Here is a 22,097-nt window from a genome sequence, read left to right as displayed (position 1 = left end):
ATAGTGATTGTGTCTCTGGCACAGAGTCCGGCCCTGTGGCTCAGAAGGGTAGGGAAAGGAAGAGGATGGCAGCAGTAATAGGGGACTCTATAGTTAGGGGGTCAGACAGGCGATTCTGTGGATGCAGGAAAGAAGCACAGATGGTAGTTTGCCTCCCAGGTGCCAGGGTCCAGGATGTTTCTGATCACGTCCACGATATCCTGAAGTGGGAAGGAGAGCAGCCAGAGGTCGTGGTACATATTGGTACCAACGACATAGGCAGGAAAAGGGAGGAGGTCCTGAAAGCAGACTACAGGGAGTTAGGAAAGAAGTTGTGAAGCAGGTCCACAAAGGCAGTCATCTCGGGATTACTGCCTGTGCCACGTGACAGTGAGTATAGGAATACAGTGAGGTGGAGGATAAATGTGTGGCTGAGGGATTGGAACAGGGGCAGGGATTCAGATTTCTGGATCATTGGGACCTCTTTTGGGGCAGCAGTGACCTGTACAAAAAGGACGGGTTGCACTTGAATCCGAGGGGGACCAATATCCTGGCGGGGAGGTTTGCTAACGCTATTGGGGAGAGTTTAAACTAGGATTGCTGGGGGGTGGGAACCAAACTGAACAGACGGAGGAAGGGGTGGTTGGCTCACAAATAGAGGAAGCTTGGAGACAGTGCGAGAGGGAGGATAGACAGGTGATAGAGAAGGGACACGCTCAGACCTATTGTTTGAGATGTGTCTATTTTAATGCAAGGAGTATTGTGAACAAAGCGGAATTTAGAGCGTGGATCAGCACTTGGAGCTATGATGTTGTGGCCATTACAGAGACTTGGATGGCTCAGGGGCAGGAATGGCTACTTCAAGTGCCAGGCTTTAGATGTTTCAGAAAGGACAAGGAGGGAGGCAAAAGAGATTGGGGCCTAGCACTGTTGATCAGAGATAGTGTCACGGCTACAGAAAAGGAGGAAGTCATGGAGGGAATTTCTACAAAGTCTCTGTGGGTGGAAGTTAGAAACAGGAAGGGGTCAATAACTTTACTGTTGTTTTTTATAGGCCACCCAATAGTAACAGGGACATCGAGGAGCCGATAGGGAGACAGATTCTGGAAAGGAGTAATAATAACAGGATTGTCATGCTGGGAGATTTTAATTTCCCAGATATCAATTGGCATCTCCCTAGAGCGAGGGGTTTAGATGGGGTGGAGTTTGTTAGGTGTGTTCAGGAAGGTTTCTTGACACAATATGTAGATAAGCCGACAAGAGGAGAGTCTGTTCTTGATTTGGTATTAGGAAATGAACCTGGTCAGGTGTTAGATCTCTCAGTGGGAGGGCATTTTGGAGATAGTGATCACAATTCTATCTCCTTTACCATAGCATTGGAGAGGGATAGGAACAGACAAGTTAGGAAAGCATTTAATTGGAGTAAGGGGAAATATGAGGCTATCAGGCAGGAACTTGGGAGCATAAATTGGGAACAGATGTTCTCAGGGAAATGTACGGAAGAAATCTGGCAAATTTTTAGGGGATATTTGCGTGGAGCTCTGTATAGGTACATTCCAATGAGACAGGGAAAGGATGGTAGGGTACAGGAACCGTGGTGTACAAAGGCTGTTGTAAATCTAATCAAGAAGAAAAGAAGAGCTTACAAAAGGTTCAAAAAACTAGGTAATGATAGAGATCTAGAAGATTATAAGGCTAGCAGTAAGGAGCTTAAGAAAGAAATTAGGAAAGCCAGAAGGGGCCATAAGAAGGCCTTGGCGGACAAGATTAAGGAAAACCACAAGGCATTTTACAAGTATGTGAAGAGCAAAAGGATAAAATGTGAAAGAATAGGACAATAGACAATAGACAATAGGTGCAGGAGTAGGCCATTTGGCCCTTCGAGCCAGCATCACCATTCACTGTGATCATGGCTGATCATCCACTATCAGTATCCAGCTCCTGCCCTATCCCCATAACCTTTGATTCCGCTATCTTTAAGAGCTCTATCCATCTCTTTTTTGAAAGCATCCAGAAACTTGGCCTCCACAGCCTTCTGGGGCAGAGCATTCCACACATCCACCACTCTCTGGGTGTAAAAGTTTTTCCTCAACTCTGTTCTAAATGGCCTACCCCTAATTCTTAAACTGTGGCCTCTGGTTCTGGACTCACCCATCAGCGGGAACATGCTTCCTGCCTGCAGTGTGTCCAATCCCTTAATAATCTGATATGTTTCAATCAGATCCCCTCTCAGCCTCCTAAATTCCAGAGTATACAAGCCCAGTCGCTCCAATCCTTCAACATATGACAGTCCTGCCATCCCGAGAATTAATCTCGTGAACCTACGCTGCACTCCCTCAATAGCAAGAATGTCCTTCCTCAAATCTGGAGACCAAAACTGCACACAGTACTCCAGGTGTGGTCTCACCAGGGCCCTGTACAGCTGCAGAAGGACCTCTTTGCTCCTATATTCAATTCCCCTTGTTATGAAGGCCAGCATGCCATTAGCTTTCTTCACTGCCTGCTGTACCTGCATGCTTGCTTTCAGTGACTAATGTACAAGAACAGCTAGATCTCGTTGTACTTACCCTTTTCTTAACTTGACTCCATTTAGATAATAATCTGCCTTCCCGTTCTTACCACCAAAGTGGATAATCTCACATTTATCCACATTAAACTGCATCTGCCCAATCTCTCAGCCTGTCCAAGTCACCCTGCATTCTCATAACATCCTCCTCACATTTCACACTGCCACCCAGCTTTGTGTCATCGGCAAATTTGCTAATGATACTTTTAATACCCTCAACTAAATCATTAATATATATTGTAAACAGCTGCGGTCCCAGCACTGAACCCTGCGGTACCCCACTGGTCACCGCCTGCCATTCCGAAAGGGACCCGTTAATCGCTACTCTTTGTTTTCTGTCAGCCAGCCAAATTTCAATCCATTTCAGTACTCTGCCCCCAATACCATGTGCCCTAATTTTGCCTACTAATCTCCTATGTGGGACTTTATCAAAGGCTTTCTGAAAGTCCAGGTATACCACATCTACTGGCTCTCCCTTGTCCATTTTCATAGTTACATCCTCAAAAAATTCCAGAAGATTAGTCAAGCACGATTTCCCCTTCGTAAATCCCTGCTGACTCGGACCAATCCTGTTTCTACTATCCAGAAGTGTTGTAATTTCATATTTTATAATTGACTCCAGTATCTTTCCCACCACCGACGTCAGGCTAACCGGTCTATAATTCCTTGTTTTCTCTCTTCCTCCCTTTTTGAAGAGAGGGACAACATTAGCCACCCTCCAATCCACAGGAACTGATTCTGAATCTATAGAACATTGGAAAATGATTACCAATGCATCCACAATTTCTAAAGCCACCTCTTTAAGTACCCTGGGATGCAGACCATCAGGTCCTGGGGACTTATCAGCCTTCAGACCCAACAGCCTATCCAACACCATTTCCTGCCTAATATAAATTTCCTTCAATTCATCCATTACCCTAGGTCCTTTGGCCACTATTACATCTGGGAGATTGATTGTGTCTTCCCTAGTGAAGACAGATCCAAAGTACCTGTTCAACTCATCTGCCATTTCCTTGATCCCCATAATAAATTCACCCGCTTCTGTCTTCAAGGGCTCAATTTTGGTCTTAACTATTTTTTTCCTTCTCACATACCTAAAGAAGCTTTTACTATCCTCCTTTATATTCTCAATCAAGTGTGACAGTGGAAAAGTGTGTATGGAACCAGAGGAGATAGCAGAGGTACTTAATGAATACTTTGCTTCATTATTCACTACAGAAAAGGATCTTGGCGATTGTAGGGATGAGTAACAGCGGACTGAAAAGCTTGAGCATGTAGATATTAAGAAAGAGGATGTGCTGGAGCTTTTGGAAAGCATCAAGTTGGATAAGTCACGGGGACTGGACAAGATGTACTCCAGGCTACTGTGGGAAGCGAGGGAGGGGATTGCTGTGCCTCTGGTGATGATCTTTGCATCATCAATGGGAATAGGAGAGATTCCGGAGGATTGGAGGATTGCGGATGTTGCTCACCCAGGAAATTATAGACCAGTGAGTCTTACTTCAGTGTTTGATAAGTTAATGGAGAAGATCCTGAGAGGCAGGATTTATGAACATTTGGAGAGGCATAATATGATTAGGAATAGTCAGCATGGCTTTGTCAAAGGCAGGCCGTGCCCTACGAGCCTGATTGAAAATTTTTTGAGGATGTGACTAAACACATTGATGAAGGTAGAGCAGTAGATGCAGTGTACATGGATTTCAGCAGCAAGGCATTTGATAAGGTAACCCATGCAGGGCTTATTGAGAAAGTAAGGAGGCATGGGATCCAAGGGGACCTTGCTTTGTGGATCCAGAACTGGCTTGCCCACAGAAGGCAAAGGGTGGTTGTAGACGGGTCATATTCTGTATGGAGGTTGGTGACCAGTGGAGTGTCTCAGAGATATGTTCTGGGACCCCTTCTCTTCCTGATTTTTATAAACGACCTGGATGAGGAAGTGGAGAGATGGGTTAGTAAATTTGTTGATGACACAAAGGTTGGGGGTGTTGTGGATAGTGTGGAGGACTGTCAGAGGTTACAGCGGGACATTAATAGGATGCAAAACTGGGCTGAGAAGTGGCAGATGGAGTTCAACCCAGATAAGTGTGAGGTGGTTTATTTTGGTAGGTCAAATATGATGGCAGAATATAGTATTAATGGTAAGACTCTTGGCAGTGTGGAGGATCAGAGGGATCTTGGGGTCCGAGTCCATAGGACACTCAAAGCTGCTGCGCAGGTTGACTCTGTGGTTAAGAAAGCTTACGATGTATTAGCCTTCGTCAATCATGGGATTGAGTTTAGGAGCCGAGCGGTAATGTTGCAGCTATATAGGACCCTGGTCAGACCCCACTTGGAGTACTGTGTTCAGTTCTAGTCGCCTCACTACAGGAAGGATGTGGAAACCATAGAAAGGGTGCAGAGGAGATTTACAAGGATGTCGCCTGGATTGGAGAGCATGCTTATGAGAATAGGTTGAGTGAATTTGGCCTTTTTTCCTTGGAGTGATGGAGGATGAGATGTGACCTGATAGAGGTGTATAAGATGATGAGAGGCATTGATCATGTGGATCGTCAGAAGCTTTTTCCCAGGGCTGAAATGGCTGACACGAGAGGGCACAGTTTTAAGGTGTTTGGAAGTAGGTACAGAGGAGATGTCAGGGGTAAGTTTTTTACACAGAGAGTGGTATGTGCATGGAATGGGCTGCCGGTGACGTGGTGGAGGTGGATACAATAGGGTCTTTTAAGAGACTCCTGGATGGATACATGGAGCTTCAAAAAAATAGAAGGCTATGGGTATCCCTAGGTAATTTCTAAAGTATGGACATGTTCGGTACAGCTTTGTGTGCCGAAAGGCCTGTATTGTGCTGTAGGTTTTCTATGTTTCTATGTTTCTCCCTTGACTGAATTTGATTGAGATTCAAATTCCCTGCCTAAGCTGGTTTGAAGGGAGTTTTGGAAACAAGGGCTCTCATCTGCATGCCTGGGTCAGACCTAGATCTTGGTGGGTAGAGGGAATGGCCCCATTGTGTTGGGGTTAAGGCCCAAAGCTCGGTGGGTAAAGGGAATGGCCCGAGTGTGTTGGGGTTGTTTCGATCTTGATGGGTAGTGGGAACAGCCCCAGTGTGCTGCGGTTAAGGCCCAGATCTCAGTGGGTAGAAGAAATGGCCCCGATGTGTTGGGGTTGCTTAGAACTCGGTGGGTAGAGGAAAAAGCACCTGTGTATTGGGGTTAAGGCCCAGAGCTCGTTGGGTAGAGGGAATGGCCCCAGTGTGTTGGGGTTGCTTCGAGCTCGGTGGGTAGAGGGAATGGCTCCAGCATGTTGGGGTTAAGGCCCAGAGCTCGGTGGACAGAGCGAATGGTCCCAGTGTGTTGGCATTACGGCTCAGAGCTCAGTGAGGGTAGAGGGAACAGCCCAGAAGTGAGGGTTGTCCAGATCTCGGTGGGTAGAGGAAAGGGCACCAGGGTATTGGGGTTAAGACCAACAGAGGAGGGGGTAAATGAGCAGGGATCATTCTGGGGCCACATACGTTGCAAACCTGTGCTTGTTCTGTTTGCAGTAGGTGGTCAGTAACTTCTACCCGGAATTGCTGAAACCCGCCTAATTCAGCAACGTGTTATCCATGGACATACACACCTTGACACTCATCTCCTTGGCCAATCCTGTTTGGTACTGGGGATAAACACTTAAACTCATGGAGTTCAGCTGTTGGCTCTCCTTAGGTGGTACCTCCTTCTCCAGAGAACTCTGTGTCAGGGCAATCCACTCTGTGGGACCCTTTGATTCGGGAGTACGCTCAGGGTGGACCTGATTGAGCAGATATCCTTTTGTCCCTGAGCCACCGGAATTGTGTTCCATTGGAGATTCATGCAGAGACTCAGCTCGAGACCAACAGTTTCTCTGAGTGTGAAAGGGCTGAGCAGGGACATCAAGGCTGCTGGTTCGGACACAATAGGCTTGCCTTTTCTCTGTAATATGCAAGAGCTCGATCTGCCTGCTTGGGGGGACAAAGTCACTGTCATGGAAGAGCAGGTGCCTGGTATCTTTCTGAGACTGGGGCCCATGTGCCCTCAGGACGTCAGGAGCGCCTTCTGCCAGGGTGAGGCTGAGTCTCCTGCTGTTGTTGGCCGTGGAGGATGGGATGAGATCCAGCTCTTTGTGGCTCTGAGCTCTGGAATCACTATCACCGGACATGGTCAAAAATACCTCCGATGAACCTTCTTCATCAGCTGTGGTGGGTGAACCTGGAGAGGGGAGGAAATTCTGTCAATACTGCCACCCTGGAGGGAAAGCTCTGGACAGAGACATACCATACATAGACGTTCATCAGTAAAGGAGCCTCAAGGAGCCTCAAGACCCACATCACCAGGTTCAGGAACAGTTATTGCTCTTCTGTTATCAGGCTTTTGAACCAGAGTTGATAACTTCACTCAATTTCACTCACTGAACTGTTCCCACAACCTATGGAATCACTTTCAATGAGCTTTTTAATTGTCTACTGTGATGATTACACAACGTCTAGAGAATGGAGAAAGCAGTCTGGTCATTAACCACTCTGCTAAGAATGGATTCTGCTTTTCCGAGGTGGTCACTTTGGTTACGGTGCAGATACGATGCAGGGAACTGTCCAGCCAGGGATGAGTTAGCAGAGACTGTCCGAAACCAGAAATATGGCAAAAATGTGAAAGAAACTGGGAATTTGAGGCTGACACAATGGCCTCAGGGGAGAATCGGATACCGCACAAAACCAGGCCCTATGGCCCATTGAGTCCATGCTGACCATTAACTACTCATGGACACCAATCCTACCCTAAGTCAGTTTGATTCTGCCCACGTTCTCATCCAACGCCTCTCAATTCTGCTCCTCAGCACATACTGGAACAATTTTCACAGGAAACCGGAGCATCCAGAGGGGACTCACATGATCCCCGGGAAAACATAGCAACTCCATACCGACAGTGCCAGAGTTCGGGATAGCAATAGCTCTACCCATTGTACTACTGAGCCACACTACTCCCTCCCCTCCCAGGCATGAGCTGATGGGGCAGATCATAACGATGTGACAAACAGAGCCACAGATGATGGATGCAGTGTTGATGGCTAGTTGAAATGAATTTAGAGTCTGACTGATGTCCAGTAGCCTCACGTTGCTTACCTCCTGCAGGGCTGAGATACCGGTGCTTGGTCTCTGGAGAGGGACTGGGCGATGGCAGGTAGTCAGGGCTGGCTGGTGTAATTTGCGGCTGCTCCTTTCCTCGCTCTCCGGTAAAGTTGAGCAGCCAGCAGAGAGGAATTCCCCCTGGTGGCTGCTTGTATCTGGCATACTGTAACACGTCCATTATCCAGCGCACCTCCCGCCACACCTCCTCCATTTTCTAGTGAAACAAAAGGCCATATTAGACTTAGAAGCAGATTTAGGTCATTCATCCCATCAAGTCTGCTCTGCCGTTCCACCACAGCTGATTTATTATCCCTCTCAATCCCATTCTCCTGCCTTCTCCCGGTAACCTTTGACACCCTGATTAATCAAGAATCTATTCACATCGGCTTTATCATTTCCTGTCAGTCGCCTTTTGTACAGACCCTCCAGTGCCTAGCATTACTTTATGCACATACAATCAATCTATGTACATAATTTATCTTGCAGATTTATATTTTTTGTGGTTTTTTTGGGCTGCAATGGATCCAGAGTAATTTTTTTTTTCTCCTTTACACTTGTGTACTTGAAATGACAAACATCTTTAATTGAATTTAAATATACTCAATAATTTAGCCTCCATTACTGTCTGTGGCAATGAATTCCACAGATTCACCACTCTCTGGGCTAAAGAAATTCCTCCTCATCTCTGTTCTAAATGGATATCCCTCTATTCTGAGACTGTGCCCTCTGGTGCCAGACAACCCCCGTCTTATAGGAGACATCCTCTCCATGTAGGCCTTTCCAAGAACAACTGTTAGCTAATGTACCATTTTCCAAGCACGGAGCTGCCTACAACCCAGTCTGTGCATCCCCACTCCATGGTTTCCAGCAGCTTCACTCCACACAACTGAGCTGGGGGCTCGAGTGGAACTGTTTGTGCTGAGACCCTGGTGTTTACATAGGTGTAGTTTTACAAATTTCTTCTTGGCAAATTTGTTAGGTTATTCAGATTCCTTCCACACAGTGTGGTTTGTGGAATTTCAGAAGGAATAAATACTATTGGACAAATGTAGTATGTCTCAACATAGAAGGGGTGGGGTTAAAAAGGAATGGGAATAATGGAAAACATGGAGGTGGCAGAAGTGTTAAACAGGCATTTTGCATCAGTCTTCACTGCAGTGAATGTGAAGTTCATTCCAGAAAGAGCTGTTAATTGAGAATTGAGAAGTGGTACTAAGCAAATTGTTGATGCTGCAGAATGACAAGTCACTGGGCTCTAGTGGAATTCATGGGATTGTTAATGCCTTACTTTCAGTTTTCTGGATTCAGTGATAGTTCCATTGGATTGAAAAACAGCAAATATAATGTAATCAAAAATAGGATAATAGAAAGTAAGAAACTACAGACCAGTAGTTTGCAGTGGCGATATTGTTAAAGCATGTTATGATGGGATACTTTATTTAACTAAAAGAAATCAAAGACAGTTTACATTGCTTTGTAAAAAGTTTGACAAATTTACTGGAGTTCTTCGAAGTAACATGCTTTTTTAAGGATGGTCAGACTATGGAGGGCTATGGTTCCGGTGCAGACTGGTGGGAGCAAGCAGTTTAAATGGTTCAGCATGGATTGGATGGGCCAAAGGGCCTGTTTCTGTGCTGTACCCTTTGATGACGATGACTGATCCCTGTTCAGGGTTAGGTGCTGAGATGGTCCTTCACTGAATGCCTGTTTCAATCCCTGGAAGAGGATTACAGTGGGATTCCCTTTCGGGGGAATGATGGACATTTCTTGGGCACTGAGACAATCAGGCCCCTGCTGATGACAGGCTCTCCCAGGCAGTCCAGCTGTGTGGTTTGGCTCAGCTCCTGCCAGCACCAGGGACTCCAGCTGTTTACCTGATGCGTTCAGAGGTGGTTCAGACCACAACCATCGGTCAGATCTAAGGTTCACAGGAATTCTGCCCTGTCTTTCTAAATCGCTGCTTCAAGGTAGCATCAGAATCCTGGAAATAATTTTCCCATGGAATCTGCTGTCTTCAGAATGATAATAAACAATGTGTTTTAAAAGGTAAGCAAGGATTTAAAGCGTCTGTCATCTCACAAAGTTACCAACTGTGAAGGAATTCCCCACTGTCGGTCAGGCTGGGGCAGCAGTCACTGAGTTTGGCTAAAGCTCTGTACACCTCACTTTTAACATTCGTAGTCAAATCCCCACGACTGAGACTCACTACCACCTCCGAGGTTATACCGCTTATTGTGCAAACACACTTCATTATTTGTGAATGTATCTGGATAATAATACTTTATGCACAGTGAAAGTTACACTAGGTGCACTGAGATATGGAGGAACATATTTTCATTTGTCAGAATACACGTGTGGTTGAGTGACAATAAACAAACTTCTAAACATGCCAACACAGAGCCTGTCACTTCCCTGTAAAACCCTACACTGACAAACCCCTCCCTGGAAAACCCGACACTGTCAAAGCCTACCCTGACAAACCCTCCCTGTCAAAACCCTCCCGGTCAAATCCCTCCCCGTCAAACCCCTGCCAGTCATACCCCTCCCTGTCAAACCCTCCCTGTCAAACCCCTCCCCGTCAAACCCCTCCCTGACAAATCCCTGACAAACCACTCCCCGTCAAACCCCTCCCTGACAAACCCCTGACAAACCACTCCCTGTAAAACCACTCCCCGACAAACCCCTCCCCGTCAAACACTACCCCGTCAAACCCTCCCTGACAAACTCCTCCCCGTCAAACCCCTCCCTGACAAACCACTCCCCATCGAACCCCTCACTGACAAACCCATCCCCGTCAAACGCCTCCCTGTCAAACCCCTCCCTGACAAACCCTGACAAACCACTCCCCATTGAACCCCTCCCTGACAAACCCCTGACAAACCACTCCCTGTAAAACCACTCCACGACAAACCTCTCGCCGTCAAACACTACACTGTCAAACCCCTCCCCGACAAACCCCTCCGTCAAACCCCTCCGACAAACCCCTCCCCGTCAAACCCCTCCCCGTCAAACCCCTCCCTGTCAAACCCCTCCGTGTCAAACCCTTTCCCGACAAACCCCTCCCCATCGAACCCCTCACTGACAAACCCATCCCCATCAAACGCCTCCCTGTCAAACCCCTCCCTGACAAACCCCTCCCTGACAAACCCCACCCTGTCAAACCCATCCCTGTCAAACCCCTCCCCGTCAAACACCTCCCCGACAAACCCCTCCCTTTCAAACCACCCCCCGACAAAACCCTCCCTGTCAAACCCCTATCTGACAAACCCCTCGCCGTCAAACCTCTCCCCGTCAAACCCATCCCCAACAAATCCCTCACTGACAAACCCCTCCCCGACAAACCACTCCCCGTCAAACCCCTCCACGACAAACCCGTTCCTGACAAACCCCACCCTATCAAACCCCTCCCCAACAAACCTCTCCATGACAAACCCCTCCCCGTCAAACCCCTCCCTGTCAAACACCTCCCCGACAAACCCCTCCATGACAAACCCCTCCCCGTCAAACCCTGCACTGACAAACCACTCCCAGACAAACCCCTCCATGTCAAACCCCAGCCCGTCATAGCCCTCCCTGTCAAACCCCTCCTCGTCAAACCCTCCCCGACAAACCCCTCCCTGTCAAACACCTCCATCAAACCCCTCCCCGTCAAACCCTACACGGACAAACCCCTCCCTGACAAACCTCTCCCTGAACAACACCTCCCTGCCAAACCCCTCCCCGACAAACCCCTCCGCGTCAAACCCTTCCCTGTCAAACCCCTCCCTGTCAAACCACTCCTGTCAAACCACACCCTGTCAAACCCTACACTGACAAACCCCTCCCTGACAAACCCTGCCCTGTCAAACCCCTCCCCGTCAAACCCCTCCCCGTCAAACCACTACCAGACAAACCCCTCCCTGTCAAACCCCACCCCATCAAACCCCTCCCTGTCAAACTCCATCCCCACAAACCCCTCACTGACAAACCCATCCCCATCAAACGCCTCCCTGTCAAACCCCTCCCCGTCAAACCCCTCCCTGACAAACCCCTGACAAACCACTCCCCATCGAACCCCTCCCTGACAAACCCCTGACAAACCACTCCCTGTAAAACCACTCCCCGACAAACCCCTCCCCGTCAAACCCCTCCCTGTCAAACCCCTCCCCGTCAAACCCCTCCCCGACAAACCCCTCCCCGACATACTCCACCTGTCAAACCCCTCCCTGACAAACCCCTCCCCGTCAAACCCCTCCCTGTCAAACCCCTTACCGATAAACCCCTCCCCATCGAACCCCTCACTGACAAACCCATCCCCGTCAAAGGCCTCCCTGTCAAACCCCTCCCCGTCAAACCCCTCCCCGTCAAACCCCTCCCTGACAAACCCCTGACAAATCACACCCTGTAAAACCCCTCCGCAACAAACCCCTCCCCGTCAAACGCCTCCTGTGAAACCCCTCCCCGTCAACCCCTACACTGACAAACCCCTGCCAGACAAACCCCACCCTGTCAAACCCATCCCCGTCAAACCCCTCCCCGTCAAACACCTCCCCGACAAACCCCTCCCTTTCAAACACCCCCCCGACAAACCCCTCCCTGTCAAACCCCTATCTGACAAACCACTCCCCATCAAACCTTTCCCCGTCAAACCCCTCCCGAACAAACCCCTCCCTGACAAACCCCTCCCCGACAAACCACTCCCTGTCAAACCCCTCCACGACAAACCCGTTCCTGACAAACCCCACCCTATCAAACCCCACCCCGACAAACCTCTCCCTGACAAAACCCTCCCCATCAAACCCCTCCCTGTCAAACCCCTACGTGACAAACCCCTCCGTGACAGACCCCTCCCCGTCAAACCCTACACTGACAAACCCCTCCCAGACAAACCCCTCCATGTCAAACCCCAAACCGTCATAGCCCTCCCTGTCAAACCCCACCTTGTCAAACACTCCCCGTCAAACTCCTCCCTGTCAAACCCCTCCGTCAAACCCCTCCCCGTCAAACCCCTCCCCATCAAACCCTGCACGGACAAACCCCTCCCTGAACAACACCTCCCTGTCAAACCCCTCCCTGTCAAACCCTTCCTCAACAAAACCCTCCCTGTCAAACCCCACCCTGACAAACCCCTCTCTGTGAAACCACTCCCCGACAAACCACTCCCCGTCAAACCGCTCCCTGACAAACCCCTCCCCGTCAAACCCTCCCCGACAAACCCCTCCCTGTCAAAACTCTCCCCGTCAAGCCCCTCCCTGACAAACCCCTCCCCGTCAAACCCCTCACTGACAAACCACTCACCATCGAACCCCTCCCTGACAAACCCCTGACAAACCACTCCCTGTAAAACCACTCCCCGACAAACCCCTCCCAGTCAATCCCCACCCTGTCAAACCATTCCCCGTCAAACACTACACCGTCAAACCCCTCCCTGTCAAACCCCTCCCTGTCACACCCCTTCCCGACAAACCCCTCCCCATCAAACCCCTCACTGACAAACCCATCTCTGTCAAACGCCTCCCTGTCAAACCCCTCCCCGTCAAACCCCTCCCTGACAAACCGCGGACAAATCACTCCCTGTAAAACACATCCGCAACAAACCCCTCCCTGTCAAACGCCTCCTGTCAAACCCATCCCCGTCAAACCCCTCCCGGTCAAACACCTCCCCGACAAACCCCTCCCTTTCAAACCACCCCCCGACAAGCCCCTCCCTGTCAAACCCCTATCTGACAAACCCCTCCCCGTCAAACCTCTCCCCGTCAAACCCCTCCCTGACAAACCCCACCCTATCAAACCCCTCCCCGACAAACCCTCCCCGACAAACCCCTCCCTGACAAACTCCTCCCTGACAAACCCCTGACAAACAACTCCCTGTAAAACCCCTCCCCGTCAAACCTCTCCCCGTCAAACCCCTCCCTGACAAACCCCTACCTGACAAACCCCTCCACGACAAACACATTCCTGACAAACCCCACCCTATCAAACCCCTCCCCGACAAACCTTTCCCTGTCAAACCCCTCCCCGTCAAACCCCTCCCCGTCAAACCCCACCCTGTCAAACCCATCCCCGTCAAACCCCTCCCTGACAAACCCCAACCTGACAAACCCCTCCACGACAAACACATTCCTGACAAACCCCACCCTATCAAACCCCTCCCCGACAAACCTTTCCCTGTCAAACCCCTCCGTCAAACCCCTCCCCGTCAAACCCCACCCTGTCAAACCCATCCCCGTCAAACCCCTCCCTGTCAAACCCCTTACCGACAAACCCCTCCCCATAGAACCCCTCACTGACAAACCCATCCCCGTCAAACACCTCCCTGTCAAACCCCTCCCCGTCAAACCCCTCCCTGACAAGCCCCTGACTAATCACTCCCTGTAAAACCCCTCCGCAATATACCCCTCCCCGTCAAACGCCTCCTGTCAAACCCCTCCCCGTCAACCCCTACACTGACAAACCCCTCCCCGATAAACCCCTCCCTGTCAAACCCCTCACTGACAAACCCCTCCTCGTCAAACCCTACACTGACAAACCCCTGCGAGACAAAACCTTCCCTGTCAAACCCCTCCCCGTCAAACCCCTCCCTGTCAAACCGTTCCCCGACAAAACCCTCCCTGTCAAACCCCTCCCTGACAAACCCTTCTCCGTCAAAGCCCTCCCTGACAAACCCCTCCCGGTCAAACCCGTCCCTGACAAACCACTCCGTCAAACCCCTCCCCGTCAAACCCCTCCATGTCAAATCCCTCCTGTCAAACCCCTTCCCGACAAACCCCTCCCCATCGAACCCCTCACTGACACACCCCTCCCCTAACCCTAACCCTACACTGACAAACCCCTCCCAGACAAACCCTTCCCTGTCAAACCCCTCCCCGTCAAACCCCTCCCTGTCAAACCGTTCCCCGACAAAACCCTCCCTGTCAAACCCCTCCCTGTCAAACCCCTTCCCGACAAATCCCTCCCCATTGAACCCCTCACTGACAAACCCCTCCCCGTCAAACCCTACACTGACAAACCCCTCCCTGTCAAACCCCTCCCTGTCAAACCCCTTCACGACAAACCCCTCCCCATCAAACCCCTCCCTGACAAACCCTTCTCCGTCAAAGCCCTCCCTGACAAACCCCTCCCGGTCAAACCCCTCCCTGACAAACCCCTCTGTCAAACCCGTCCCCGTCAAACCCCTCCCTGTCAAACCCCTCCTGTCAAACCCCTCCCCGTCAAACCCCTCCCTGTCAAACCCCTCCCTGTCAAACCCTTCCTCGACAAAACCCTCCCTGTCAAACCCCACCCTGACAAACCCCTCTCTGTGAAACCACTCCCCGACAAACCACTCCCCGTCAAACCGCTCCCTGACAAACCCCTCCCCGTCAAACCCTCCCCGACAAACCCCTCCCTGTCAAAACTCTCCCCGTCAAGCCCCTCCCTGACAAACCCCTCCCCGTCAAACCCCTCACTGACAAACCCATCCCCGTCAAACGCCTCACTGTCAAACCACTCACCATCGAACCCCTCCCTGACAAACCCCTGACAAACCACTCCCTGTAAAACCACTCCCCGACAAACCCCTCCCAGTCAATCCCCACCCTGTCAAACCATTCCCCGTCAAACACTACACCATCAAACCCCTCCCCGACAAAACCCTCCCTGTCAAACCCCTCCCCGTCAAACCCCTCCCTGTCAAACCCCTTCCCGATAAACCCCTCCCCATCGAACCCCTCACTGACAAACCCATCCCCGTCAAAAACTTCCCTGTCAAACCCCTCCCTGACAAACCCCTGACAAATCACTCCCTGCAAAACCCCTCCGCAACAAACCCTCCCCGTCAAACGCCTCCTGTCAAACCCCTCCCCGTCAACCCCTACACTGACAAACCCCTGCCAGACAAACCCCACCCTGTCAAACCCCTCCCCGTCAAACCCCTCCCTGTCAAACCCCTCCCCGTCAAACCCTCCCCGACAAACCCCTCCCTGTCAAAACTCTCCCCGTCAAGCCCCTCCCTGACAAACCCCTCCCCGTCAAACCCCTCACTGACAAACCCATCCCCGCCAAATGCCTCACTGTCAAACCACTCACCATCGAACCCCTCCCTGACAAACCCCTGACAAACCACTCCCTGTAAAACCACTCCCCGACAAACCCCTCCCAGTCAATCCCCACCCTGTCAAACCATTCCCCGTCAAACACTACACCATCAAACCCCTCCCCGACAAAACCCTCCCTGTCAAACCCCTCCCCGTCAAACCCCTGCCAGACAAACCCCACCCTGTCAAACCCATCCCCGTCAAACCCCTCCCCGTCAAACACCTCCCCGACAAACCCCTCCCTTTCAAACCACCCCCCCCGACAAACCCCTCCTTGTCAAACCCCGATCTGACAAACCACTCCCCATCAAACCTTTCCCCGTCAAACCCCTCCCGAAAAAACCCCTCCCTGACAAACCCCTCCCCGACAAACCACTCCGTCAAACCCCTCCACGACAAACCCGTTCCTGACAAACCCCACCCTATCAAACCCCTCCCCGACAAACGTCTCCCTGACAAAACCCTCCCCATCAAACCCCTCCCTGTCAAACCGCTCCATGACAAACCCCTCCGGCAAACCCCTCCCCGTCAAACCCCTCCCTGTCAAACCCCTCCTGTCAAACCCCTTCCCGACAAACCCCTCCCCATCGAACCCCTCACTGACAAACCCCTCCCCGTCAAACCCCTCCCTGACAAACCCTTCTCCGTCAAAGCCCTCCCTGACAAACCCCTCCCAGTCAAACACCTCCCTGACAAACCCCTCCGTCAAACCCCTCCCCGTCAAACCTCTCCCTGTCAAACCCCTCCTGTCCAACCCCTCCCCGTCAAACCCTACAGTGACAAACCACTCCCAGACAAACCCTTCCCTGTCAAACCCCTCCCCATCAAACCCCTCCCTGTCAAACCCCTCCCTGTCAAACCCTTCCCTGACAAAACCCTCCCTGTCAAACCCCACCCTGACCAACCCCTCTCTGTGAAACCACACCCCGACAAACCACTCCCCGTCAAACCGCTCCCTGACAAACCCCTCCCCGTCAAACCCCTCCCCGTCAAACCCCTCCCCGACAAACCCCTCCCTGTCAAAACTCTCCCCGTCAAGCCCCTCCCTGACAAACCCCTCCCCGTCATACCCCTCCCTGTCAAATCCCTTCCCGACAAACCCCTCCCCATCGAACCCCTCACTGACAAACCCATCTCCGTCAAACGCCTCCCTGTCAAACCCCTCCCTGTCAAACCCCTACCTGACAAACCCCTGAGAAATCACTCCCTGTAAAACCCCTCCGCAACAAACCCCTCCCCGTCAAATGCCTCCTGTCAAACCCCTCCCCGTCAACCCCTACACTGACAAACCCCTCCCACACAAACCCCACCCTGTCAAACCCATCCCCGTCAAACCCCTCCCCGTCAAACACCTCCCCGACAAACCACTCCCTTTCAAACCACCCCTCGACAAACCCCTCCCTGTCAAACCCCTATCTGACAAACCCCTCCCCGTCAAACCTCTCCCCGTCAAACCCCTCCCCAACAAACCCCTACCCGACAAACCCCTCCACGACAAACCCGTTCCTGACAAACCCCACCCTATCAAACCCCTCCCCAACAAACCTCTCCCTGTCAAACCCCTCCCCGTCAAACCCTCCCCGACAAATCCCTCCCTGTCAAACCCCTCCGTCAAACCCCTCCCCGTCAAACCCTACACTCACAAACCCCTCCCTGTCAAACCCCTCCCTGACAAAGCCCTCACTGACAAACCCTTATCCGGCAAACCCCTCCCCATCAAACCCTACACGGACAAACACCTCCCTGTCAAACCCCTTCCCGTCAAACCACTCCTGTCAAACCACACCCTGTCAAACCCTACACTGACAAAACCCTCCCTGTCAAATCCCACCCCGTCAAACCCCTCCCTGACAAACCCCTCCCTGTCAAACCCCTCCCCGACAAACCCCTCCCTGTCAAACCCCTCCACGTCACACACCTCCCAGACAAACCCCTCCCCGTCAAACCCATCCCCGTCAAACCCTACACTGACAAACCCCTCCCAGACAAACCCTCCCCTGTCAAACCCCTCCCCGTCAAACCCCTCCCTGTCAAACCCCTCCCTGTCAAACCGTTCCCCGACAAAACCCTCCCTGTCAAACCCCTCCCTGTCAAACCCCTCCCCGTTAAACCCCTCCCTGTCAAACCCTTCCCCGTCAAAGCCCTCCCCGTCAAACCCCTCCCTGAGAAACCCCTCACTGACAAACCCTTCTCCGTCAAAACCCTCCCTGACAAAACCCTCCCCGTCAAAAGCTACACTGACAAACCCCTCCCCGACAGACTCCTCCCCGTCAAACCTCTCCCTGTCAAACCCTACACTGACAAACCCCTCCCTGTCAAACCCCTCCCAGTCAAAGCCCTCCCTGAGAAACCCTTCTCCATCAAACCCCTCCCCGTCAAACCCTTACCTGTCAAACCCCTCCCCGTCAAACCCCTCCCCGACAAACCTCTCGCTGACAAACCCCTCACTGACAAACCCCTCGCTGACAAAACCCTCCCTGACAAACCACGCCCTGACCAACACCTCTCTGTCAAACCCCCTCCACGACAAACCCCTCCCCGTCAAACCCCTCGCTGTCAAACCCATCCCTGACAAACCCTCCCTGATAAACACCTCCCTGTCAAACCCCTCACGAAAAACCCCTCCCGGACAAAGCCCTCACTGACAAACCCTTCTCCGTCAAACCCCTCCCTGTCAAACCCCTCCCCGACAAACCCCTCCCTGTCAAACCCCTCCACGACAAACCCCTCGCTGACAAACCCCTCCACGTCAGACCTCTCCCTGTCAAACCCTACACTGACAAACCCCTCCCTGTCAAACCCCTCCCAGTCAAAGCCCTCCCTGAGAAACCCTTCTCCATCAAACCCCTCCCCGTCAAACCCTTACCTGTCAAACCCCTCCCCGTCAAACCCCTCCCCGACAAACCTCTCGCTGACAAACCCCTCACTGACAAACCCTCCCTGATAAACACCTCCCTGTCAAACCCCTCACGAAAAACCCCTCCCTGACAAAGCCCTCACTGACAAACCCTTCTCCGTCAAACCCCTCCCTGTCAAACCCCTCCCCGACAAACCCCTCCCTGTCAAACCCCTCCACGACAAACCCCTCACTGACAAACCCCTCCACGTCAGACCCCTCCCCGTTAAACTCTACACTGACAAACCCCTCCCCATCAAACCCCTCCCTGTCAAACCCCTCCCTGACAAACCTCTCGCTGTCAAACCCCTCCCGGTCAAACCCCTCCCTGATAAACCCTTGTCCGTCAAACTCCTCCCCGTCAAACCCCTCCCTGTCAAACCCTCCTGATTATACCCTACACCGACAAACCCCTCCCTGACAAACCCCTTTCCGACAAACCACTCCACGTCAAACCCCTCGCTGTCAAACCCTCCCCGACAAACCCCTCCCTGACAAAGCCCTCCCCGACAAACCCCTCCCTGACAAACCCCTCCTTGACAAACCCCTCCCTGATAAACCCCTCGCTGTTAAACCCCTCCCGGTCAAACCCCTCCCTGACAAAGCCCTCACTGACAAACCCTTCTCCGTCAAACCCCTCCCTGTCAAACCACTCCTGTCAAACCCTACACTGACAAACCCCTCCAAGACAAACCCTTTCCTGTCAAACCCCTCCCCATCAAACGCCTCCCCGTCAAACCCCTCCCAGACAAACCCCTCCCTGTCAAACCCCACCACGTCAAACCCCTCCCCGTCAAACCCTACACTGACAAACCCCTCCCCGTCAAACGCCTCTCCGTCAAACCCCTCCCAGACAAACCCATCCCTGTCAAACCCCACCACGTCAAACCCCTCCCTGTCAAACCCTACACTGACAAACCCCTCCCCGTCAAACCCCTCCCTGTCAAACCATCCCGATCACACCCTACACCGACAAACCTCTCCCTGACAAACCCCTACCTGACCAACACCTCCCTGTCAAAACCTTCCCGGTCAAACCCTTCTCCGTCAAACCCCTCCCTGACAAACTCCTTTCCGACAGACCCCTCCCCGTCAAACCCCTCCCTGTCAAACACTCCCCGACAAACCTCTACATGTAAAACCCCTCCCTGTCAAACCCCTCCCTGACAAACCACTCCCCGTCAAACCCTACACTGACAAACCCCTCCCTGTCATACCCCTCCCGGTCAAACCCCTCCCTGACAAACCACTCCCTGACAAACCCTTCTCCGTCAAAGCCCTCCTTGTCAAACCCCTCCCCGTCAAACCCCTCCCTGTCAAACCCTTCCCCATCAAACCCCTCCCTGAGAAACCCCTCCCTGACAAACCCGTCTCCGTCAAAACCCTCCCTGACAAAACACTCCCCGTCAAAAGCTATACAGACAAACCCCTCCTTGACAAACCACTCTCTGACCAACACCTCCCTGTCAAACCCCTCCCCGACAAACCCCTCCCCGTCAAATCCCTCCCTGTCAAACCCTACACTGACAAACCCCTCGCTGTCAAACCCCTCCCGGTCAAACCCCTCCCTGAGAAACCCTTCTCCGTCAAACCCTTCCCTGTCAAACCTCTCCCCGTCAAACCCCTCCCTGACAAACCTCTCCCTGACAAACCCCTCGCTGACAGACCCCTCCCCGTCAAACCCTACACTGACAAACCCCTCCCTGTCAAACCCCTCCCGGTCATACCCCTCCCTGAGAAACCCCTCCCTGACAAACCTCTCCCTGTCAAACCCCTCCCTGAGAAACCCCTCCCTGACAAACCCTTCTCTGTCAAAACCCTCCCTAACAAACCACTCTCCGTCAAACCCTACACTGACAAACCCCTCCTTGACAAACCCCGCCCTGACCAACACCTCCCTGTCAAACCCCCGCCCTGAAAAACCCCTCCCCGTCAAACCCCTCCCTGACAAACCACTCCCCGTCAAACCCCTCCCTGAAAAACCCCTCCCTGTCAAATCCCTCCACGACAAACCCCTCGCTGACAAACCGCTACACGTCAGACCCCTCCCCGTCAAACCCTACACTGACAAACCCCTCCCCGTCAAACCCCTCCCTGTCAAACCATCCCGATCATACCCTACACCGACAAACCCTTCCCTGACAAACCCCTACCTGACCAACACCTCCCTGTCAAACCCTTCCCGGTCAAACCCTTCTCCATGAAACCCCTCCCTGACAAACCCCTTTCCGACAAACCACTCCCTGTCAAACCCCTCCCTGTCAAACCCTCCCCGACAAACACCTACTTGTCAAACCCCTCCCTGTCAAACCCCTCCCTGACAAACCACTCCCCGTCAAACCCTACACTGACAAACCCCTCCCTGTCATACCTCTCCCGGTCAAACCCCTCCCTGACAAACCCCTCCCTGACAAACCCTTCTCCGTCAAAGCCCTCCCTGACAAACCCCTCCCGATCAAACCAGTCCTTGACAAACCCTTCTCCGTCAAACCCCTCCACGACAAACCCCTCGCTGACAAACCCCTCTACTTCAGACCCCTCCCCGTCAAACCCTACACTGACAAACCCCTCCCTGTCAAACCCCTCCATGTCAAACCCCTCCCTGACAAACCACTCCCCGTCAAACCCTACACTGACAAACCCCTCCCTGTCATAACCCTCCCGGTCATAACTCTCCCTGACAAACCCTTCTCCGTCAAAGCACACCCTGACAAACCCCTCCGGGTCAAACCCCTCCCTGACAAACCCTTGTCCGTCAAACCCCTCCCTGACAAACCCTCCCGGTCAAAACAGTCCCTGACAAACCCTTCTCCGTCAAAACCCTCCCCGTCAAACCCTACACTGACAAACCCCTCCCAGACAAACCCTTCCCTGTCAAACCACTCCCCGTCAAACCCCTCCCTGCCAAACCCCTCCCTGTCAAACCTTTCCCTGACAAACCACTCCCCGTCAAACCACTGTCTGACAAACCCCTACCCGTCAAACCCCTCCCCGACAAACCCCTCCGTCAAAACTCTCCCCGTCAAAACCCTCCCCGACAAACCTCTCCCTGACAAACGCCTCCCTGAAAAACACCTCTCTGTCAAACCCCTCCCCGACAAACCCTACACTGACAAACCCCTCCCTGTCAAACCCCTCCCCGTCAAACCCTACACTGACAAACCCCTCCCTGTCAAACCCCTCCCGGTCAAACCCCTCCCGGTCAAACCCTCCCTGACAAACCTCTCCCTGACAAACCCCTCCCAGTCAAACCCCTCCCCATAAACCCTACACTGACAAACCCCTCCCTGTCATACCCCTCCCGGTCAAACCCCTCCCTGACTAACCCCTCCCTGACAAACACTTCTCCGTCAAAGCCCTCCCATTCAAACACCTCCTCGTCAAACCCCTCCCTGTCAAACCCTTCCCCGTCAAACCCCTCCCCGTCAAACCCCTCCCTGTCAAACCATCCCGATCATACCCTAC

At 52.4% G+C, this 22,097-nt stretch overlaps 1 protein-coding gene across 1 annotated transcript in view; it reads right to left on the bottom strand.

Moving 5' to 3' along the window:
* The window catches only part of LOC134341228 (ankyrin-repeat and fibronectin type III domain-containing 1), a gene marked incomplete at its 5' end in the record, with an annotated part of 187,324 nt that overhangs the window by 40,017 nt on the left and 125,210 nt on the right, over positions 1–22,097 (bottom strand). The window contains 2 exons of the mRNA XM_063039062.1: positions 6,158–6,765; positions 7,677–7,896. Of these exons, the coding sequence (XP_062895132.1) occupies positions 6,158–6,765; positions 7,677–7,896 (828 nt within the window). The remainder of the gene's footprint in view (positions 1–6,157; positions 6,766–7,676; positions 7,897–22,097) is intronic.

This window comes from Mobula hypostoma (genome assembly GCF_963921235.1).
Source record: "Mobula hypostoma chromosome 9 unlocalized genomic scaffold, sMobHyp1.1 SUPER_9_unloc_2, whole genome shotgun sequence".
Taxonomy (NCBI): domain Eukaryota; kingdom Metazoa; phylum Chordata; class Chondrichthyes; order Myliobatiformes; family Myliobatidae; genus Mobula; species Mobula hypostoma.
The sequence above is the reverse complement of the archived record's forward strand: the minus strand, read 5'-3'. Positions and strand labels throughout refer to the sequence as shown.